This window comes from Anabas testudineus, chromosome 19, assembly GCF_900324465.2.
Source record: "Anabas testudineus chromosome 19, fAnaTes1.2, whole genome shotgun sequence".
Classification (NCBI taxonomy): Eukaryota; Metazoa; Chordata; class Actinopteri; order Anabantiformes; family Anabantidae; genus Anabas; species Anabas testudineus.
The window spans coordinates 16180174-16203524 of record NC_046628.1 but is presented as its reverse complement, the minus strand read 5'-3'; the positions used below and the strand labels follow the sequence as shown (position 1 = coordinate 16203524).

General features: G+C 43.6%; 2 protein-coding genes across 2 annotated transcripts in view; both read left to right on the top strand.

Moving 5' to 3' along the window:
- Window positions 1-7875: 7875 nt before the first annotated feature.
- On the top strand, window positions 7876-17872 carry LOC113156658. The gene is made up of 5 exons (XM_026351897.1): window positions 7876-7971; window positions 14627-17110; window positions 17249-17366; window positions 17489-17785; window positions 17853-17872. The coding sequence occupies exons 2-5, from the start codon at window positions 14903-14905 to the stop codon at window positions 17870-17872; spliced, it is 2643 nt and encodes an 880-aa protein (XP_026207682.1). The 5' UTR covers window positions 7876-7971; window positions 14627-14902.
- The window catches only part of LOC113156775 (PH and SEC7 domain-containing protein 1-like), a 49804-nt gene continuing 43776 nt past the window's right edge, over window positions 17324-23351 (top strand). The window contains exons 1-3 of the mRNA XM_026352081.1: window positions 17324-17366; window positions 17489-18026; window positions 18270-18737. Of these exons, the coding sequence (XP_026207866.1) occupies window positions 17929-18026; window positions 18270-18737 (566 nt within the window). The 5' untranslated portion in view covers window positions 17324-17366; window positions 17489-17928. The remainder of the gene's footprint in view (window positions 17367-17488; window positions 18027-18269; window positions 18738-23351) is intronic.

The window sequence follows — 23351 nt, the reverse complement described above, 5'->3', positions numbered from 1 at the left end:
ATCATTTGAATTCATTTCCATTCAACGATCTTAGAAACAGGAAATATGACAACAGATACAACAGATGAACTGTACAAACATTTAGCATAGATGTAATAAATCAACACAGATCTTTGACCTTATGTTTTATTTATTGCTACAAACCTTTGTTGTTTTGTTGCTGCGGTACTTTTGTACTTGTTCATGTAGAGCGGTGCTGTATCACTCATATGCCACTACTAATAAATGACTTTCACCCAAATGGTGCCCAGAGAAATTAAAACTGTAAAGTAAACAATGCACAGAGAGAAGAATTTAACTTAGCATGGAGACTGTGTAAAGTCCACAAAGCTTCTCACCCAAAGGAATGACTGGATATTTTACTATAAGAAAGTCACATTGATGATGTTACACCAGTTATATGAAACTGCTGTGAGATATTATCAACGAGATCAAACCTGTGACCCTTGTGGCTCTGGATCGGAACAGATTTGTTGCACAGAGAGCGTGTGGGGGCCCCTGCTGGACAAAACAAAGACTCTGTTTGTTCATGTCTGCTGCTTTTGCTGCTGCAGTGAAAAAGAGCATTAGCATTAGTGTCTGTTGCTAAACAAGTGATTCATTTCCTAATAACACGCTGCAGCCTTCAGACTGATTGACACACTTAGAAGAGAAGACTTAATTGCTCTTGAGTGTCTCTGAGAGCAGCAGCTGGTGGGAATAGAAGAGGTTCTGACAGTTTCTAGAAGAGACAGGGAGATGAACACAGCTCCAACACCGAGTCGTTCAGCAGCTGCTGCCCTCCGATGCTCTGACACCAGTGTTCCTCTCCGAGAAAGAACAACACTTGTTTGAGAGTATTTGTGTACGTTGTGTTTTGATAGTACTGTACTTTGCAGATTATATTCATAGATGTGTTTTAGTTTATTTACTGACATTCCACAAGAAAATATGCAGCATAAAACCAACAAACTGTGATCAATTCTATGACAAAACATTGAATCTGAATCATTCAAACATACAAACAAACAAACAGACATCATACAAAAACTATCCTTAAATACAATCTATAAGCGTCTACATCTGCTAAGGTGAATCCAAACTGCCCTCTGCACTTCACACAAGCTGCTATCGAGGTTGGATTCATTCATTTGGATTAAAGCAGCACTGGTCACAGTCGCAGCCGTCGCTGTGGTCAAAAATAAAAACACCAACATTTGCTTCCTGGAAGAGTTCATTATCCCACATTAACAACAGCTGGTTACTGCACCCCAGAGGACAATGTGAGGAAATCCATGAACATGTGAAGGTGTGTGAGCGCTGCTTTAATCATACAGGAGTGTTTTTATTTCCCAGTGGACATTTCTGATCTCATTATGACCAGAAAACACCTGAACAGACTAAATGCTACTACATCCATAGTCCTGCACCCAAACCTCAACAGGGGCGGTTCAAGGATCTCAGCCCTCACTGCTGTTGTTAATCTCTGTTAGCGTGTTAATGAGGAAGTCCATTATGTATTAGCATCCAGCTAACAGGCAGGTTTTTTGCATCATGGCACGCTTCCATTGTCGTTAGGATGAAAAACATGTCAGGTATTTAAATGTGCTGTGAATTTAAACTGGTTGATTGATGAATCTTTTCTTTTCTACGTTTCAGTTCTACAGAGTTTTCATTTGGTCAGTTTAACCTGATTAAGCAACTCATGTCTCTCATTTAGGGAACTGTTTATCTGCTAAATTAAACACCATCATCCAGACAGATGATCATTTAGTACATCTGAACTTTTATTATGTCAAAGTAAAACAGGTAATATTGAAAATTCACATTAAATGTTTGATAAATGTGTATTTTCTTTATTAAACACATTTATTTTCTATTTAGCATTTTAAATGTTCCATATATTACAGCATTTTCATGCACTTGAACACTTATCTTGTCTTTAATGAGTGAACTCCTGGAGATGGTGAGGATGCAGGGACTGGGCATGCCCAGCACGGTGGGGAGGGAGAGGAGAGGAGGCTGCACGGTGGAGACGGAGAGAGAGAGAGAGAGAGAGAGTGGAAGAGTTGGACGATGAGCTGGAGCTGTCCATTTCACAACATGTCTGTCTCCACCTGACATCTCCCCCCGTTTCCAAACTAAACACACGACACGACCCTCACGCACGTTGCAGGAGCTGCGGGAGGCGGATCAATGCGCACCGCAGTGCCGCTGTCAGCAGGCTGCCTGCAGCAGACGATGCAACAGCATCTCATCATCTGTGGCACCGGGAAGACAAACACTGCTGCTGCTGCTGCTGCTGCTGCTGCTTCAAAGACAACATCACATCCTCTGGTGAGTACAGTCTCCTGCTGTCTCTGTCGTGTCCGTGGAGGAACGACTGGTGCGTTTGCGGCTCTGGCTCGTTTTCAGTGTTGCTGCCTCAGATGCAGTAAGTGCACAACAACTTGAGCCGCGCACTGTGAGCGCACTGCATCACATCCAGCCGGACCTGTGGGATGCAGGAGGCGACAGAGAGAAAGGTCACACACCTCACAAACACCGCTGTCATTGACGCATCTGTGCGTGCCACTGGCAGCCTGCACACGAGCCAAGTTTTGTCCTTCACAGGAAAAGTTGGCACAGGAGCTTTGGCTTTAAGGTGAGTGTGGACGTGAGAGGATTGTTGATAAGTTCGTCTGCATCTGAGCACTGGAGACACAGGTGAATGCAGAGCTGCTGTAGCTCATGTCAGATTCACATTTCCTGGACATGTTGGATCTGAATCTATTCAGAAACACCTGAAATCAGAACATGGTGAGAAGAAATGTTTCTGTGTGACTGGTTAATGAGGCCGAAGTAGTGGACACACACAAGCTGTTCTATCTGTTCAAAGCCTTTGTAATGCAGTGATGGGATGACTGGGACAATTAGTTGATGAAAAAAGTTGATCTCAACCTGTTTTAAGTAACAATAGTAAAAATGTGCTGGTTCTAGTTACTCGGATGCCTGATCATGTTACTCCACCTGCATATGTTCCTCACGTGTTTGTTTTCCTTCATAATGCAGTTAAATCCTGCACCGTGGGATAAATTGTGCTGCAGAAAACAGGACAGAGCTGTGTGACAGGTTAAAGACCCTGTAAAATGCCCCCTCGTATCAGCCCGAGAGCAGATCCAAGGGCAGATGGAAGCATTTTGTCTTCATTTATGGCCGTTTATGAATCCCCCATCTGGGGCTCAGTCTAGACTCGGCCTCTGGGGTGGAACACTGCACCTTTACTGCAAAGAGAAAAAGTAAAACACACAAAAATACACATGTACTCCATCATGTTTGCAGGGCTGCTTGTCAGAGGGGTCTCTGTGGGACTGAGGCGCTCCAGGAGTCAACTGCACTGATAACACTTAGTGTTTGTTACTAGATACCCTCGGATCTGGGGTAACTGAGCCCGGATTTCTGCACGCTGGGTCACATTGACGATGTTCTTCCATTTTTAGATAATCAGACAGGGTGTAACAGATCTGAAGCCACGTTACAAATGTCCATGATTCTGTTCCATCTCACCTCCCCTCATCCTGCTGCCAGCCTGTTGCAGACATCCCACCTATCCACCAGTCTCCCACATATTAATAACAGCTCTCTGCAAATGATGTACAGAGTCCTGCAGATCCAATATCTCCCCTGCTCATGTATGGAAGATGTCAGCTGTCTGTTAGCAGCAGTTCCTCCGTGTGAGGCATTCAGTGACAGTTCAGAGTGTAGGTTATTTTGTCATTTGTTTGTATGGACCATACTGTGGATTTTATACCCCTACTGTCTTAGTTTTTCCCGAACACACTAGTAAGTTGTGTATTTAGGTGTTCATTACTTCTTCAAAGCAGCAAAAATGTCTATTTCTCTAATTACAAATTTATGAACTATGACAAACGGGCTCCGTCACTGATGAATCTACACTACTGTCAGCTGAAGAAGCAGCTCCCCTCAGCTTTACAAAGCTTTGGAGTGAGTGCTGTGCTGAGAACTGCTGCCTAAAATCTATAATCTACTCATAAACTTGTTTCTTCTGTTGAGCCACACCACAACTCTGTGCCAGCAGGTGGCAGTATTCTGTTTTCATCATTCAAAAAGTGACTGCAGGTAGATAGATAAATGGCACTGGAGTGGGACTTGGTGTATCCACACGCTGTAACGTTCAGTTCTGAGAGCCAAACATCTGGGCCTCCACCAGTAATATAGAGCTGTGGTACCGGTTGGAAAAGTAGTGACACCAGGAAAAACAGAAAATCAGCAGCCTGGTCCTTTAGTTAGAGGATGAAATGTTGTGTTGTGAGAGAGCAGCGGTAATAAAGTGGTTAGCACCACAATGTTTGGGTTCCTATCAGTTCCTTTTGGACGATGGAGATGCTCGACTCTCTCCCACGTCTGTTTTCATCTCTTCCCACACTGCCACTGTTATTTTTCCTCCTTTCCTCCAGTTATTTGCCTTTTTGTTTCAAACTTAACCACTCTCGTGTAAAGTCAGTGTGGCTGTAATGGAGATCTGAATATGCTCATATTATCCAGAGCTGGAAGCCAAGAATACATTTTGGAGGTGTGGTAGTGGGAGTATTTAGGAGGTGAGAGTGTTGGCGATGAAAAGGGCCTTTTAGCATTTGGATAGGCGTGAGCTTGTGTGATGATGGCGAGCATTAGCATTTTACAATCCTGCTGTGTCTCCCTGTAACGAGTGGTCGTCTGCTGCTAGTGGCTCCAATCTGTGAGGCTTTTTCTGTATGTTGGCTGCGGTGCAGATGGAGCGCTTTGCAGTGGCCTGGATCCCGTGTGATTAATGAAACGCAAATCTGTTGTAGAGGCGCTTTCTCCTCTTTACACGCTGAAACGTCGGCTTGTTTGGTCATGCTGGTCACTCAGTAAGGGTGATACAGGCTTTGTTCTTGGCTGTTTGGTAACGTCGCAGTGCCAGTAATTGATTTTCCCCCGAAGCTTGATAGCCCTTAATGCCCTTAATGTGTGCAGCAGCAAGTGAGATCACAGTTTATCTTATTTCAAGGGGTTTAATTGAGGAGTAGAGTTGCATAAATCACATAGTGCAATATACAGGAGACAAAGGAAGGAGTGTTATGTTGTTGTTTTCATCCTGCATCTCCTCTTTTCTCAGAATCACTTCATCACAGGTAGTTTACAGTCAGTCAGTTTCCTTCACACATTGCATTGTGGGAGAACACAGTGTTTTAAACCAGTCTGAGACCTGAACTCATCTAGATGTTACTAGATGTTAGGTGAGAATGACACCTGACAATAACCTGCCAGCTCCAGTACAGACTCGGTGTAAGGTCCCATTTTTTTACTACTGAGGTGTCAAATGAAAAATGACCATGACTCTATGTTCATTAGTATTTAGAGTGTGTATTTCTCTGCCTGTTCTTAATTTGTACTGTATGTCATTTGTTCTCAGGCGTCTCTTGTAAATCTGCAGAATAACCTCAACTAACCTAACTAACTAAAACAGTCCTTTAGTCTATAATAAAACAGGGACCATCATCATCATCTGCTTCAACAAGAGTTTACAGCGATATAAGACTGAGTAAAGCTGCAAAATGTGAGAAGCTGGAACCAGTAAATGTTTGTTTTTTTGTTGTTGACCGATCTATTAATCAGATAATCGTGTTAGTGCTAGAAAAGAAGGAGGTGATCCAGTGTTTTTCCTGAGTGTCACAGCCAGAGGTTTATTTTTAAAGCCCGTTGATCAGCGAGTGTCCTTCTCAGTCTCTGTAGGACTCTTAAGATGACGGCCACTCAGTCAACATAATCTTTTTACTCGATTGTCCTCGACATTATTTGTCTGAAATACAACAGTGGTCACGATGAGAGATGTGTTGTTTCCAGGCAGCTTTCTGAACCCTTCTCATCTGCTGACGCTGCTATAAAGTAAAGCTGGCTCGGTGCTGCATGGTGCAGTCTGCAGAGACGGGCTGCTGCTGATCGCTGCCTGTCATTTTCACCTGTTTCACCTCATCCACTCACGTGCGCTGTGGAAAACCATCTGCTATTAAACTGGTGACTTTAGAGCTCTGCTGAGTCAGACGATGACTTTGAGGAAGAGATTTTAAATTTTCTCAGGAGAATTAAAAGACTGGGATGAATCCCTGTCAGAGTTTCAGTATGTTGTTGTCAGACATCTCTAAATTCTTCAACGTATTAATATGAGCACGTTTAAGCTGCTTCAGCTGAAGGTTTGAGCCGTTTTCTGTCTTCTTAGAGGAGCGGATTAGCCTCACGGAGGATCCTGGTTGTTGACTCTGCTGATGTTTCGGTCACGGCCTCATGTAAAATGTAAACTGGCAAAGATACGTTTAGAAACACCTACACACACACTTAGGTCTTTTTATTAACCGCTGTTGGTTTTATTCAATCAAATGGTTGTAAATGAATCACAGTATCTCCCAGTGTGAGTTCTTGTTGCTTCTCTGTAATGTGTGTAAATGAATATTGTTGGTACTGAACAGAGAACTTGTGAGGAGGCCCTCAGATCGTTCTCTGACATTTAAAGAATAAATAATTAATCAATAGAAGGTAATCAATACCTTATTGTATGTGATACAGCAAAGGTGACACTGTGGGTGAAATACAGCTGGATCGTTTAGTAATATTCATTAATATGTTTATAGTTATACTTGATGCATCAGACAAACAACAGTTTTATGTTTAACTTCAGCTGCATATTCCCAACACTTATTTTAATGTGTGTAGCAACACGTAGAATCTCATACCTGACAATGAGTTATTTATAAAATTGTTTAGACTTTTGATGAAGAAAAACACATTACGTTGTTTGAAGGAGCAGCTTCTAAACCATCTGCCTCTTCATACTGAAATACATTATTCCCTGTACCTGTGAGTCCGTCTGTATCTGGTCCATAAGTACAGGAAAACATTTTCCATTTTACTCTGTGGATCTCTGTCTGTAATGGGACAGATACTTTGTGTTTAGGCTTTTACACAGGATTCCGCTGAACCTAACTCCAAATAATAATTTAGGGTGTATTTACCCTTTAAAACAAAAATACAGGTGAGGACGGTTTCATAGCTGTTTGAGTTTAGACGTCATATAAAGACATATTCATGAGTCGTCTACTGTAACACTGCATCTACTTCAGCAGCATGAAGTGGACCCATCGTGATGCTGCTCCTATATATGTTCTAGTAAATTATTAAGAAACTGGAACAAAAGCACACAGAGCAAAACAAACACTGACTTTACTGTAGGTTATCAGTTATCAAAAGTATAGTAGACATTATTTAATGTGGTCAAAGGACTGTGGACGCGTCACTCACACTGATGCAGATCCAGTTTGTGTAAAGAGTAGTTTTAGGAATAATTATACTAATAATTCTGAAGATTAAGTAAAGAAAAGAAAATGTTTAGGTGGGAAGAAATGATGTGAAATGGTTCGTTTCTAATGCAGTGACCAGCTTGACGTCTTCATTTGCATCTTTTTTATGAACCGTTAGGTTGTTTGGGAGGAGGTCTTCACACATGCTCGACGTGTTGTCACCCTGCAGATCAGACCTCATGTCTGATTTCCATTTCCTCACATCTGCCACTTTGTATTTTCAAACCTGTCCAGCATGGAGAGGGGTCCAGATTGCACTCCAGTGCCTTTAAACTGCACGTTCCCTCCTTGCTGCACCTCCCACACCCGTTCAAACTACTCCACACTGACTCAGCAAGTATGTGAAAGGCAGAGGGAAGGGAAGGGAAGGGAAGGGAAGGGGGGCGGGCTCGGTGATCTGAGCGCACTCACTGGCTGAGTGTGAGCATTTCTGCCGGGGTGGGAGGGAGGATGTGCTGGTCGGACAGGTCTGCACCGACTGCTCTGCTGGAGGGAAAGAAGAAAGGAGGTGAAGATGAGAGGGAAGGCAGACGGACTAACAGAAAGGATGAGACGGGATAAACCGTGTGGGAGGTGTAAATCCTGTATGGATGAAGAGGCTGTGAGAGGAGGCGAGGTGAGACGGTACATGTAGATGTTGGTGTCTCTGTTTCTGCTGACAGCTCGGGATCCACTGAGATAAGTAACGGCTAAGGTAGCTGACTGCTTTGCTTCAGCATGCAGAAGCTCCAGATGTGCACGTCACGTTATAAGAAGACTCCACAGTTTATTGTGTGTGTGGGTGAGACTGGGAGTGTGAAGGCATGAACAAGAGAACATGTGTGAGGAGTGTGTGAAATGAGGGACTACATGAATTTACATACAGTCAACCAGCTGTCATTTAAACCATGAACGAACTGAGAGAGTTGATCATTAATTATTGTTAATTAAAAGTTGTGTAAATTCAAATGTTTCATAAAATGATCCTATTAGAGTTGAAATAAGTCGAGTCAGCAGATAAATCATTTTTGTTAATTTTGTTAATGTTAATGTAAAATAATCTAAGGGTTAATCAATGAAAATAATTCACCCTGTATTTATTTGTGAATCAATAATTTGGATCAAACTGTAACTATAGCTGAGAAAAAGCTGAGAAAATCTTAAATTTAACAATATAATTTAAACACATAACAGCAGAAAACCTTATTGCTTTGAATTGTCTGATTATTTTATTTTGCAGAAGTTATTTATGCACAAAATGTAGAAAACATAATATTTTAAGTGTTTGGACGAAGAATTCATAGATTTCATTAGCAATCTAACTAGCATCAACTATATTGATCACATTGCAATTAAACAAATTACATAAAGGATATACTAACTAAATTTATAACAATGTTTTAATTGGCCTTGTTGATAATCCTGCTGCCAGCTCCTGATGTAAGTGGTTCTAGAAAAGACTCGGTTCCTCTCTGGAACCAGCGAGAGACAGTTTATTGCTGTCGAAACACAAAAACCAGTTTGAAATTAGGCACCGGCTCTGAACCATCCCCCCACCTGCCGTGTTGGGAAAAGGGAAATGAGATTTTACTTCTTTTAGCCAGTTCAGCTGGACCAGTACAGAATAAGACAAATCCGACCTGAAACACAGACAAACCTGATGAAAATGTTGCACTTGAAACAGAATAAATAATCATATACACAGCAGAACAGTAATGAGATTCTAATCTGATGCTACAACATGTGTTGGCTCCTCAAGGATGCAACAGCAGGTGGATAAAGGTTAAAGAAGTCAGTTCATCTTGTGCATTTTTGCAGTTGAGGTAATAGGGTGCGAAGGTTGCAACTAACTTTCTGAGAGTTCTCAAAGATTTGATTCCAAGAAATATTTATAATTCAGGGTTTTCCTGCAGCACCCGGTCTCTCAGGGAGTCTCTAAGGACTTTTTGATTATGCAGATGGAAGCTGAGAGATAAATACAGAGACAAAGAAGTGATTTTTTAATGGTTTTCAAATCTGTCACTTCACCTTCATGAAGCTCTATCTACATGTCCATGATGCTGAGGCTGAGGCTGACATATTTAACAACAACCTCACAGCGTCTCTTTAATGACCACAGAGACGTGTTTGAGCACGAATGGATCCTGCACAAGGATTTAAATTGTTTCATCAGTGTTAGTTTGCTAAAGGTCAATGAGTTTTTGTTATTTGGTCCGTCGTTCTCCTGCAATTCTTCATTCAGCAAGTTAAGGTACTGTAGTGAGTGAAGGAGTTGTGTAGGCAGCAAGGTCATGGCGAGTGTGGTGTTGATTGAATGTCTCTGCATTCTGCTCTCCACCACTGGGCCTCTCTGCATCGTTCTTCTCACACACACTTTCTGTGCCTCTGCATGAGTCAGCGGACCCGTCTCTTTTGTCTGAATGTGTCTTTGAAGGCAGCATCAGGAGGGAGGGAGCAGAAACGCTAGGGAGCGAGACAGCCAAACGCAAAGTCATTCGCATTAGACAGCTTAGACGCCGTAATCATGCTCGAGTAGAGTGGAAGTTGAGCGAGTTTGAGCCGTGTGACACTGAGCTCTCGTCCATTTCTTGAGAATTTGCATGATGTGATGTAACCTGATATTATGTGCAGAGAATCAATAGTGGTTTGTGTCAGAGGAGGATCAGAGGCTGGTTGGTTCCTGTAGCCTTTTTTCTGAACGTCCCTCGCCCCCAATAACATAACATGAATGCTCCTAACCTCTCCAGACCTGAATGTGGTATCTCCTAAACTGCACAAACTCGTGCTACCAACATGATCTCTGCTAGTGCAAAGCTGCAGCAACAAGCACGCTGGGAGCTAATTTTAGCACAAACCCCCCTCCGGCTCTCCATCGTATCCAGGGAACTAATATTAGGACTGGAGTTTAATTACCGGTGTAATTTACCTCATAAATGTCCAGTGCAAAGACCTGGTTGAATTCTTTACACACGTGTGGTTCCCTGTGCATGTGCATGTGTGTCTCTTTTTTTATTGTGACCCAGAAGGACAAGAAGAGGATGAGTCATCAATACTGAGCAGCTTTTTAGCAGGATATGACTAAAGGTGCTGCTTAAGCTTCTTACATTTCATCCTTCAGTTTTACCTCTCCCAACGGCTCTGACACCTTTTTCTTCTCCTTCTTTTATTGAACATATTTGCAGGAGCACAAATAAACATCACGTTTATTTAATCCAACGTCAAGGATCACTCTGTGGACACATGCATACAACTAAATCATGCATACACAATCACACATTAACCTGCAAACACTAAGCAGAATGGATTATATAAGCTGTAAATGTGTTTTTGCAGGGCACATCACTAACATACTGATTAACAGAATGACAGTATTGACAAGTAGCATAAATAGCAAATTGCAAACACAATGATACTGAACATATTAAGCTAATGTGACCAGACTTTGTATTTCTTTTTGCCAAAACATCTGATCTTGCTGTAAAGCATCCACTTTGATGTGTGACATGTGTTTTTAACACTGACTTTACTTGGTTAAGGTTAGGGAAAGATTGTGGTCTGACTTAACCAAATTGCTTTTCTTGCCTAAACCTAACCACACTCAGTCTCTCCATTTGAGTAGTTTGGGTGAGGCTGAGTGGGACATTTATTGTAACTGCAAATACGTAAAAGGACGTGGAGCCACTCAAATAATTGCTTTGCCTCGTTAAGGCTGATCTATGCTCAAAGAGAAAGAGAAAAACACTTAAGTGACTTCCAGCTATATACTGGCACTGGCAGTAGGTAAATACTGTAGTATGCAAACCGAGAGGTTTGCATGTTGATTAATGCACAAGTTCAGCTAAGTGTTTGTGTTTTACTGTAAATCAGGAGGAGTGGGACAGGTGGTGAGTGGTAATGGTCTGTTTCTGTTGTAAGTCCTGGCACAGTAGTAATGGTCCCAGGAGAACCTGTGCCAAGTTGGACAGATGTCAGAAGACTGGGCACTGAAGGGTGTCGCTGCAGCAGCCAGCGTTTAACATTAGTGTGTGTTTATGGGAAGAAAGTAAAGATGAAATTAAGTCTAATAATTATTAGAACTTTATATTATAAACCGACACGTTTTACTAAATATGTCCAATTCTTTTCCTACATTTAACTAACAACATAAATCTAACAAGTATATGTAAACCTCTGTAGCTTTTTTATGGTTTTTAGCCTTTATTTGCAGTTCAGGACCGACTGGACACTTTTAACAGGAGTTTAATGTTAAACTGGTAAAACTGTGTGTGGAGGTCACTTCCTGGTTTTGGATGACAAAACTAAAATGGGATGTGAGTGCTTGTTTCATGTCTCTTCCTGTTTTAGGAGAGACTAACTGTAGGTTCTGCTAAGCAGCATTTCTGAAGCATAAATAGCGTGATAGTAAAATTGACTGGCTGCCTGAGAGGCAAAACTGAGGGCAAAACTCGTGTAAACCTTGTGACTGTAATAACTGACGGTGATGAGGATGGAAGAAGATTCACAGAGACTCCAGAAGGAAAATCAACCTGAAACTAAAAAAGAAATGGGAACAGAATTAGCATTTTCCATCCCCAGTGGAAACTTTGCTAGACTTCATATCTTTGTGAAACCAGGGTGAAGTGGAGAATTTGTTTTGCCTTAAACTGTCAGTCTACACTATGAAGAGTAAAAGGCTGCGTTAGAGCTGCAGAGATGTTACTGCTTCTAACATGAGGCTTCCTGTTACTTTACACTTCCATCACTGGCTGACTGCCAGCACAGCGCTCTCCTTCACATACATAACTCTCTCATCCTCTCCATTTGCCTTCACTCTCTCTCCCACTGCCAGCCTGTTCTCCATTTATCTCGTGCACTTTCTCCCACTGTTCTTTTTCATTATATCTCTTGGTTCCATTAACATCCGCTTCTGATCATGAATTTGTGGATTAAAGAGGTGCAACGGAAGTTCAGTCTCATCGGCTCCATCCAGAATCGATACCGGCCGGCGTTGTCTTACAGGCTTCCTCTCTTGGTGGTGATAAAGACGACAGATCATATCTAATAATAATAATCCATGTGGATCTATTGCTTGAAGCAGCCAAGGCTACGTCAGCATGTGAAGATGTTGCATGATGGTGATGTCAGGATCCCTGTTCACTATAACAACAGGAAAATAGTTGAGTATCTTATTTGTCCTCTTCCTTCTGGCTGGAGACAACAAACTGTGCATCACAGCCAATGTAGATAAAAGTAGGACACTTTTACTTTTACAGTATGTCAACCACTCTGAATGTTATAGAAAAGCTCTGTTCTCTGGAGACCCAGATAGTGCTAATGCTTTTTGATCCAGCATCTGGTGATGCAATTAGCTACTAGCTCACAGTTATGGTGTCAACACCTTGGGAATTCATAGGCTGCTCTTAGGTCACCTCCGCTCAGACTTATTACAAACTGTGGCGTTAATATGCTTTTTAAACACTCACTCTGCAAACTCACAGTCTCACTGATCATATTTCACCACTGGCACCAAAGAGGGCTCTGCCAAAACAACGCAGAGTTGTTTCTGGTTTGACTTTTTCTACAATGCAATGTGAAGTTAATCACACAAGGATGCATTTTTGCACCATGATGACTTCTCATATTTTCATACTCTTCTTGTTAATATTCTAAACCACTGTGCAGCACTTTATCATCTGATACACCTTCAAAATCTTGGATCTGTTGCTCCAACAGAATTTCCTGGATTGAGTTGCATCCTGTCACTGGTTCAGGAAGCAGCGAGCCCACAGAAAACACACCTCTGCTGTTTAGTCTGAATAATCAGATTTAGCTGAGTGGCTTCCTCAGTGGATTCCTTGACCAAATTTGCAATTTATAATGCAGCCAAGAAGACGGCTCGTCTTCCCCTCACCTTTTTAAGACAATGGGACCCTATGGAGCCACCAACAACTGGACAAAGGCCTGTTTTGTGAATGGTGTAGCTGTGGGAACAGTAGCACTGAGGTGTGAAAATGAGAAATACAGAGTGTGGCAAAGTGGCGAGGCAGTAAAAGCTGTTTGCTAATGAGAGAAGGAGAAACATTTTATTGCATTTTAACTAATGCTCTCATTCACAACAAATTGAAAACGCTTCATTAAATGCACTTTAGTGAGTGTAGGGGTCACAGCTGCAGCCAGCAGCCAGGCTCGGTAAAATAATTAAGAGCCATAGTGACGATTTGTAAGATTGAAAAGATGGAGTTTGGTCTCTTTGAAGTGAGGGCAGAAACATCAGTTGGGGTCATTGCTCGCTTTTCGTGCCAACTCCCTCACAAGTTCTCTTTGTTCTGATGACTTCTCTTTTCAACGCACACGTTCTCTCCCACTGCTAACATAAGGCAACTCCAATCTGTCACTGCTGGCAGCCGTCTGGAGTTCACCATCCTCATGTGAGTGACTCTTTTTTTTACACAGGAGCTCTGTTGTCTGTGGCATTATTGGCATGGAAAGATGTTCTGCATGAAAGCTAAACAGAATGGAAAGGCTTGGCTCAGTTTAGCTGCCATCGAGGGATTAAGCCTAACAAAGAGGAAAAGCTGCACAAAGATTTCTGTACTAAAAGTTTGGTGTTTGGTGCATGATGTGGTTGAAAACTGTGGGTGTTCTGGATCTGATATTTGACTCATTGGTGAACGTCTGAGGTTTGACAGATATGGGTTTAGAGAGAGAGGCGGGGAGCTAAGCTGTTACTCGTTTGAATATGCTTTGGTACGCAGGAGGTCCTCAGTGTTAATATTGCATAAGCCCTAAAATAAAACCTGATCACATCAGGCTAATCTGATTTTCTATTTTAAGCATGTATGTCGTCTCACAATCAGAAAATCTGTTCAGTTAATAGATTCATTTGACTCAGTCCAGAGTGTTGCATTGTTTCATTCAGATTTTAGATAAAACACCATCACCAGGTCCAATCAGAGAGCAGAGGAGGAAGTGAGGGATGATCTCCGAGCTGGATGAGCTTATAGTCTCCTCACTGTTCACCTCATTAAAAAATAAAATAAAGAAAATTATCTGAGTAAAGCAGGAGGCACAACATGCACACATATCTGCAAAATGTTAAGGTTAACACAATGAGATTCAAGACTTAATGTGGTCCTCTCACAACGCTCTATCAGTTACACCATCTTTTCCTGGTTGGTGTGGTTCCAGCAGAGTATGTAATGAGAATGTAATTTGACACAATGAGAGTACTATACTGCATCACAAAGAGCAGGAGTAGCTGGTGTGGCTCATTTGAGGATACAAAACCTGACATCTTCTCCTTTCATTCACAGGTATGAAGAATAGGGAGCTACTGCAGGTGTCCCACGGGCATGTTTGTCCTCTGGCCGTTCAGCGTGTGTGTCTCTGCTCTGCACACCGACGCCCTGGAAGGGAGAAGAAAGACCATCTAAAAATAAACTGACACGTACCACCAGCAGAAAAAACAAAAACCAAATCGACAAATTAAAGTAGAAAAACAAGAATCTCAGCTTGTTTTCGTCCCTCATTTGGCGTTCTGTCTCTGCTCCATTTCTGTCTCTGCCCTCATTACGTGCAGAGAGGAGGTCATGTCCCAGTCTGGAAAAGTCCTTCATCTGTATGTGGAAGTGAGGTCTGCCCCAGATCAGAATGGAGGAAACAGGGCATTTGCAGAAAGTGAAAAAGGGATTGCTCAGGGACATTCGGTTCAGGACAGCCCTGCAGAGCTCCTGTCTCAGCTAGCGAGCCAGACGTCTTGTCAGACTGTCAGCAAGGTCTCCACAGCTCACCATCTGGTCCAGGACTGCACACACAGCCAGTCTCCTTCTCGAAACACTGTCAGCTTTCAGCTCCAGCAAGCCAGCAGCTCACCTACAGTGAGCAAGCGCTGGAGTGCACCTTGTGATGGTGTCTCTGCTGTCCACACGCAACCTACACCCTCCTCCGGAAAGGTCACCGTCCATCACACGCCTCCTAACTGCCGGAGGTTTAAAGAGGACGAGGTCAGCGCTGGAAAGCGGTCTGTGGTCACCTTTAGTTACATAGAGAAGTCAAACGTGAAGACTATTGACGGTCGGCGCACCTCTGTGCACGAGAAAGGGACCAATAAGGAAATATCCACCCCCTCCCATGTTCGAAAACGCCTCAGTGACCCAGTTTGGTTTGGGAGTCCTAATTCGTCGTGCAGCTCCAGTCCTAAATTGACGTTCAGATCACCAGGAAGTCACCAGCAGGTTTTCTCCCCCAGCTACCGGCAAACGCCCTTAGACCCCATCGGCAGGGCAGCTACCCAGAGGGCTGTGGAGGAGTTCGGCTCCCCTCTACTGAGGATAAAACTCGCCCACGCACTTGAGCATACCTCATCTTCCCGCTACAACCAACAGCCACGCTGCCAGTCCTGGGCTGGGTCCCCTGTTCAGCGTCAGAACATCAGCATAAACCCCAAAGACCACATCACAGATAGGAGCCAGGCTCCATGTGGGCTGCCACGGAGCCCAGCATCAGACCAGCTCTCCTCCCAGTCCAGAATGTCTTCTCACTCGAGTCCCCATCACCAGTCAGGAGAAGACAGATCTGTGCCAGGAAGCCCAGCCACCAAAAAACTAATTCACAGGGCTTGTAACAGGAGCACCTCACCGCAAGGAGCAATCGTCCAACTTGGCAATAATGTAGTCGAGGGCTTGAACCAGTTAAGTGACAGCAAATCCTCCTCCCCAGCTCACAGCCCTGAAGTTGCCCACAGGCTAGCACAGGAGGCTACCAAAGTATCTTCAGTTTTCACCGAGACAAGGAGGTCCTCATTGCACAATGCTTTAAGCGAACATGCAAGCAGCTTAAACTCTGGAGAAGCTCACAACTCATCTCCAAATGCACAACAGTCTAAGCAAACTCTTAAGATGAACATCCCTTTAACTGACCAACCCGCGCCAGCAGCTGACGACACTGAATCTCACCAGCCTGAAAACTCTGCGCTGCACTCGCATTCTCACAAAACAAACTCTTACACCAATAATGACCCACACCGGGAGGAGTGTTTTCAGAAATCCCAGCTCCACAGCTCAGTTTTATCAGCCGCTCAGAGTTCCCCCGCCCTTCCTTCACGTGTCCTCCGTCCCTCTCATCCTCCCACTGAGCTTAGCTCTCCCTTGAGGGACCCCAGGCTATTCCAAGCTGATCTCCGAGCACCAGCTACTCCCACCCTGCATCGCCGCCTGCCTCCGCAGTACACTGGAGACTCCTGGTCCCCGAGCCCAGACAGGAGAGGAGACCTCAGCTGTTTTGAGAAAGGCGATTGTTCTGAGGTTGCTCGAAGACTTTTTATCAATCAAAGTGTTGAGGAGTTACCGGTCAGCTGGACCTCCAGGGAGCAGTGGGGGATTCATGTGGAGAATACATTAAGGTCAAGCCCAGAACCTGGATGTAGAACTCCTGATCATCAATCCAGTCAACGTCGAAGGCCGCTCAGCCCCACGGCTCAGCAGAAACGGGCTGAACAGAGGAGGAGAGAGATCCTGCTTCTGGGACCAGTAGTGCTGGACTCTGCAGAGGAAGACGAGGGCTGTGATGAAGAAGAGCAGGGAGATGAGATGGAGGGATATGGGGCAGAGCTGCAGCCACGACTGCAGATTGTAGAGGACCCTCCAGAGGCAGAGCAGAACGGAGCAATGAGGGGGTCGTCCTCAAGGAGCTCCAGCGGGGTGACGGGCAGCTTGGGGGACAGGGACTGTGGGTCTCCAGAGACCAGTCAGTCCAGTCACCACAGCAATGAGACGGCAGCTGCCACTTCAGGAATACAGGCAAGTACTGGGTCAACATTCAAAAACCTGCAAAGCCACAAATTAGTCAGTTTAAACTGCATCACTTTGTTTAACAAAAAAAAGTCTTCAGAGATACTGGGAATGGAAAATGTAATTCTGTCTTTGTGTATCTTTCAGACGGACAGTGGCTCTGCAGTGCCTGTGCCCTCGCTGCACTGTCAGAGGATCGCACGGGCGAAGTGGGAGTTTTTATTCGGGACACCTGCTGAGGAGGCTGTTAGCAGGGGGGAGAAAAGTGAGAACATGTCCACCTCTGTTGCCTCTACTGCAGCTAGATAGATAGATACATAGAGAGATAGAGAGATAGATAGACAGACAGATTATGACCATTGACCATCATCTTTTCTTCACCTGCAGATTCTCTGGAAACCTCCACAGCACCTCCTAGTGGAAACTCCAGTGAGTCTCCCACTCCAACCCCACCTTCATCCTTGCCTTTGCTTTCGGCCAATCATGGGGTGCAGCACGTAGAGGTAGAGCTGGTGACCCCTCCCCCAGCTGTGATTGGTACATCGCCCAAAACCGGCATAATTCGCCGAACACTGAAGTACTCCGAAACCGACTTGGACGCCATCCCGCTTCGCTGCTACCGTGAGACAGACATAGACGAGGTGCTGCTGGCTGAGCAGGATGATGCAGACTCTGCATTTGGGAGTAACCGCAGCGTTCAGGGCACCTCAGGGACAGGCAGCAGCCCCCTGGGGGGTCTTGCCTACGGGAGGACAGATGGAGAGGAAGTAGAAGAGGGAACAGGGGGAGGGGAGGAGGAAGAAGAGGATGACGAGGAGGAGGAGGAAATGGTGAGCTGGGCCAGTGTGAGGATGCAAGGAGATAACAGGAAGCAGCAGTACGCAGCTCAGGAGGAGCCTGAGGTGTTCGGACACCTTCTGAAGAGGTGAAAATGGCGCCTGAAACACATTCATTCATAATCATACACCAGCCTCTAAACACACACAAGCGCAGCGACATTCTGGTGGAGCAGGAGATTTTGATCCATAATGAATTTTAAGTAAATTAGAAACAGGTTTGATGACGTTTTTGTATTAATACTACACAACTTTCTAACATACGTAACCACACATGAAATCAACAACAGCCGTGTTGTTGCAGTGTCACTAAAACCTCCTTCTTTGTTCAGACCAATGGAAACATTTTTCGACAACCACCACCCAGCCCTGAAATCCCCCATCTTGGTCTCTGGTCCTCGCTGTGCTACGGAAGACACCTTCAGCCGCCACTTTGAGAGCATCATGGAGTCTCACCGAGCCAAAGGGACATCGTACAACAGCCTGGACAGCGAGGAGCTGCTGACATCAACCACCCAAACTGTCCTGACGTTCGACCTGCCCACACTAACCCCTGCCATCCACGGGCCCGTCTGCCAGAGCGCCAGGCAGATCGTGCAGCTCAGCTTCGCCCCACTGGCACACGATGAAAGGCCTAGCCTGTCTGATTCTATCTTTACTGTCACTGGGGACTCGGACGCCACCAGAGCCCCCTCCAGTGAGCGGCTGAGCAGCGGTTCAGAGGACACGCCGCCCAGAGGACGAGATTGTGTACAGCTGGGGAGCAGCTGGAACAGCAACCCCTCTTTCTCTTTACCAAGGTGAGTTAGAATAGTGTCATTGTAAGTATTACTGTTCATGTGTGGAAAAATGAACAAATAGAGTGTTTTAATACAGTGAATGAAGGTTTATTTATGTTACGTCACATTCCCACAGCATCAACCCCGTTATATATATATATATATATATATACAGCATACAGTGACACTGTATGTTATGAACTACTTTGCTTCCAACACCACACCCAGCATCAGCCAAAACATCTCTAATGATGTTGAGACTGAGGAAATCATTTGCAGGTTGGGTAAAATGCATCTGGTCTCATCTTAACCTGTGTCCTTCGAATAAACTCCAACAAAGGAACATCACAATCAGTTAAATATGACAGTTGTGATGATGTTAATTCAGTATTAATGGGTTTTTTATTGCCTCCTTTCTGGGGTCAGAACCCTGTTAATGGACTCCTGTCAGACACCAGACGAGCGAGTCTCTGTGTGTGTGTCACTTTCCTGCACAGAGCAGTGCTGCAGTGCTGTTCTGGAGCTTGGAGTGAAGGTCGCTAGAAGGCTGTCTGTGGTCTCTGCTGTCTGCCAGGCAGCATGTGTGTGTGTGTGTGTGTGTGTGAGAGAGAGTAACATGTGTGTATACCCATCTGTGCATATTTCCTTATTCGTATGTGTGTGTGCGCTTGTGTATCTGTAGGTGCGTTCCTGTCTGTGTGTATGTGAAATGCCTGCTTTGCTTACGGGGGTTTTTGTAGGTGTGTGTGTGCCTGTTAGACAGAGGCAGATGGCTGCTGCAGCAATCAGGGTTTCACCTTGACTGTTCAAGTCCCAAAGACTTTAATTCAACTCCCTTCAGACTCCCACTTGCAATTCGAGACTTTATGTTATAGGTGGAATCTTTGTTTTGTGCCATATGTACCGTGCATTAAGGGAAAGTGTGATGAAACTCAGTCTTCCATCCTGCAAAATATGCAACAGTCTCTCTACATGCTGCTTAGGTATGGTTGGGTTATGTAGACTGGCTGAATGTCACAGTAACTTAGTCGGTCAGCACTGCAGAGGTAGAGCGACTGCACTGGGTCACCTTGTTGCTTTGACCACTAGATGGCAGAAGAGGAAAGCAGTGAAGTGTTTCCTATAACAGTGAGTCTGTAGGTTTCAGCAGCAGGAACAGGAGTGTGTGTGTGTGTGTGTGTGTGTGTGTGTGTGTGTGTGTGTGGGTTTGTCTTGCTATACTTGTGCAGACCAACCCCTGACAGGACACCTTACTTGTGAGGGCAGTTTTACTTGTGAGGACATTTTGGGTGGTCCACACAAGGAAACTGCTAGGATAGCCTCCTTTAGCCCTATTGAAGCATCTGTATAAATTTCAGAAGAGGTCCACATTCAGCTAGTAATGTCGGATGTGTGTGTGCAAGCTAGTGCTCTAGCACTCCTACTACAGGTCACACTCCAGTAGTGCAGGCGAAATAATGCAATTTTCCAATTGGTTAAGGCAGAGGAATTTTGCGATTGGCTACTGTGGTCACATGACGACAATAGCCAATCGCAACATTTTTCTGCCTTAACTGGGGCCTGTACAGGAAGTAAATGAGAAAGTGAGGCAGAGAGCACATTTAAATGGGGAAAAAGAGGGCAAACATAGCTTTTACATACATTTACTGCTTATTTTACTATTACTTCATACTTATACAGTTACTACCTACTGGTACTAGACATAACAAGTATGCTGTAAAAAATATTAATACTAAAAAATACTTTTTGTTAAAACATTAATGAGAAATGTCTGAATGATTTCCCCTGAAATAACTGAAACTATTATTTGCATTAAAAAAAAACTGTATATTGTAAAAACCTAATAGTGGCACTCTGTACAATCACTTCAACTACACAAACTTGAATATTTAGAAGATAAGTACAGCATAAATGAATGGAAGGACAAAGAAATGAGTATAAGTAAGAAGGTAAGTATACAAGTACTGAAGTACAATGCCACTAACAACCAAATTCAGGGCTTTTAATTTGTGAGGGCTTTTAAGGTTATTAATTTGATGGTGAACTCAAAAGATTGAGACTGGTTTGTGCTCATACATCATGTCAGTCAATCAGCGTATTTGAATTAATCATTTAAAATTGGATATAGTGCGTACTGAAAATGCTGAGTCACTGTTAGGGAATACACACTGAGGTACCACATCAAACAGACCTAGAGAAGGCTTTATTTGATCGTGATGTAATGATCATGAGGTATCTCTACTGTCATAAACAGTAGTGACATTTCAACACTATATAAATACTAGAAATGATGGTACTATCAGAACTGTAAGCAGAAAGAGAGAGAAAGTAGAAGATACATGGACTAGTGACAGCTCATCAATATGGCTACTAACAGAACAGGAGAAAATGAAGAAAAGAGAAGGTGTCCCCCTCTCTAAGACACCTTTGCCTAATTACACTGCACTTTAAAACATAGCCATAAAAATGCTCCAATGTGCGTTTACACAGAACATGATCATGCATGAGTATGGCCAGCAACTCAGTTTCCTGCGGCAACATGTAGATAATGAAAAACTGGAGGAGAAATGCTACTGAATGCAATGCAAGTTCTAATTGAGGAAAGACTGGGATATGGTAAATCATAATGTTACATGACTGGTTGGGTTATGTCAAATAACTGATCACCTTCTTCTGCTGCTTTCATCAAACTACTTGGACATTGTAGCAGTGCTTTAAGTCTCTTCTTCTCCTGTTAGCTTGCAGCATATGGTGTGTAGACACGCCTGTGACTTTTGTAAACCCTGAATAGCAGCTGAGTTAAACTAAGGTATAACTGTTTTAGATAAGCATGCTACTTAACCAGCACTCAATCCACCAGAGCCATAAAAATAGTTTCACCCAATATCTCTAAACTTTCCTGACTGTCTCACCCTGTAATTGGCCTGAAAATTGGCCTGTTTTGGAGTGTGAGAGAGGCTAACTTTAGCCACCATTTAGTTAGAGCCTGTTATCCTAAAATTTCATTTCACATTTGTTTCTGAGATTATGAATATCTCAGTTTTGAAGTGCCCTCATTGGCGTGAAGTAATTCAAGTGAGGATGGGAGAGTGTAGGTCTGTCTACTGCTCCAGTGTGACTGTTAGTATTAAATGGTGGTGTCAGACAGTTAACCAGCACTTGTTGGGATTTTTTTCAGTAGCTGTGTCCTAAATACTTGTTGCCCTGATAAGCCAGCTGCACACTGACAACGTATAAATGCATGTCATTTGTCATTGCCTCAGTCTTCATCAACCTGCCACATCATCATCATCCATACCCGCTTCTCACCTGCCATGACCCTGCCACAAGTTTCCTGGTTCTGTGTTCCCCCCAGGCCTTGCCCTTGCCTTCCCATATTTTAGATTCTTGCCTAACAATATATTTGCTTTCTCACAGATGTTTGCATCATAAGGCAAATCTCACTGTGCACTTATGTTTCTGCCAGTTTCTTGACCAGAAGCCCATTCTTTGTCTGTCAAAACGCAAAGAACCAATTATTTGCTGCTATAAAACAAAGTACTATGCTGATTAACAAAATCAGCTGAGCTTTGTTGTAAAGAAAGATTTATTACAGTAGTTCAAGTACCGGTACTACAGTACAATACTACAATGTGACTGATAAAATAAAGCTAAATCTATTTAGCTAGCTTGCTCTAATTAGCGTCACATCAAAATGAGCAGTGAATATGTGGTGACCCAGCAGTGTTTAGATTAGAGTGGAGGCGTTCAAAGTCAGGAGATAAACATATAGCAGGTGAAATACTACAGACATATATGATGTAGTGGCTCAGTGGTGGTTCTCTAGCCTATTTACTGGTTCTGAAAATGTTGCTAAGTGAAAACTATTTTAAACCAGCGCTAGCACAAGCCCGGAACTGCATGTGTAGTACCTGCCATACGCCTCGCCTTACCTATACATACTCAACTGCTTACCTAGCTCAGTTCTTATTATTTGAGTGAACTTCCTTCATCTCTTGACCTCTGTGTTATGAATCTGCATTTGTGTGCTTATTTCTGTTACAGTTTGCACCACATTTTTTGCATAAAAAAGAAAGATGCCATGTCTAGAGCCAAGATTGAATATTAAACTCTGTTTTATCCTTTCTGAACATCAGCTTGTTGTTATAAAGAACAACAAGCTGTTGTTATAAAGAACAACAAGCGGAATCCAACTCTAAACAACATAGCTCCAACTCAGGCATGCTATAATGGTTAATATTTAGCTTGTTCAGCTTGTTCAGTGTGTGGAGTGCAGGATGTTTAGACAGTCTTCCTCCGTTGTTAGTCAAAATTTTATTTGTGATAGGCGTGTGTTAGGTAGCACTCTGACAGAGGAGATCTCAGCATTAGAGGGGGGTATCCAGACTTTAGGGAGTGTTAGAGAGCATTAGAGCCCTCACAGCGGGGCGAGTGGGTGATGGCCACAGGTAGAAAGAACCTCCTGTGGCGTTCTTTGGAGCATTTAATGTTAATGTGTCTTTGGCTGAACGTGCTCCTCTGTCCAGCCAACACAGTGGAGAGGGTGGGAGAGATTGTTCAGGATTAATTGATTCGGACAGAATTTTTCTCTCAGCTACAACATGTAGAGGGTCCAGCTGCACCCCCAGAACAGAG

Excerpts from the sequence above, each read along its gene's own strand:
- LOC113156658 (XM_026351897.1), top strand. The coding sequence starts at position 14,903 with ATGTCCCAGTCTGGAAAAGTCCTTCATCTGTATGTGGAAGTGAGGTCT. Across the intron at positions 17,111-17,248 it reads CTGCCACTTCAGGAATACAG|ACGGACAGTGGCTCTGCAGT; the intron begins GCAAGTACTGGG and ends TGTATCTTTCAG. Across the intron at positions 17,367-17,488 it reads TGTTAGCAGGGGGGAGAAAA|ATTCTCTGGAAACCTCCACA; the intron begins GTGAGAACATGT and ends CTTCACCTGCAG.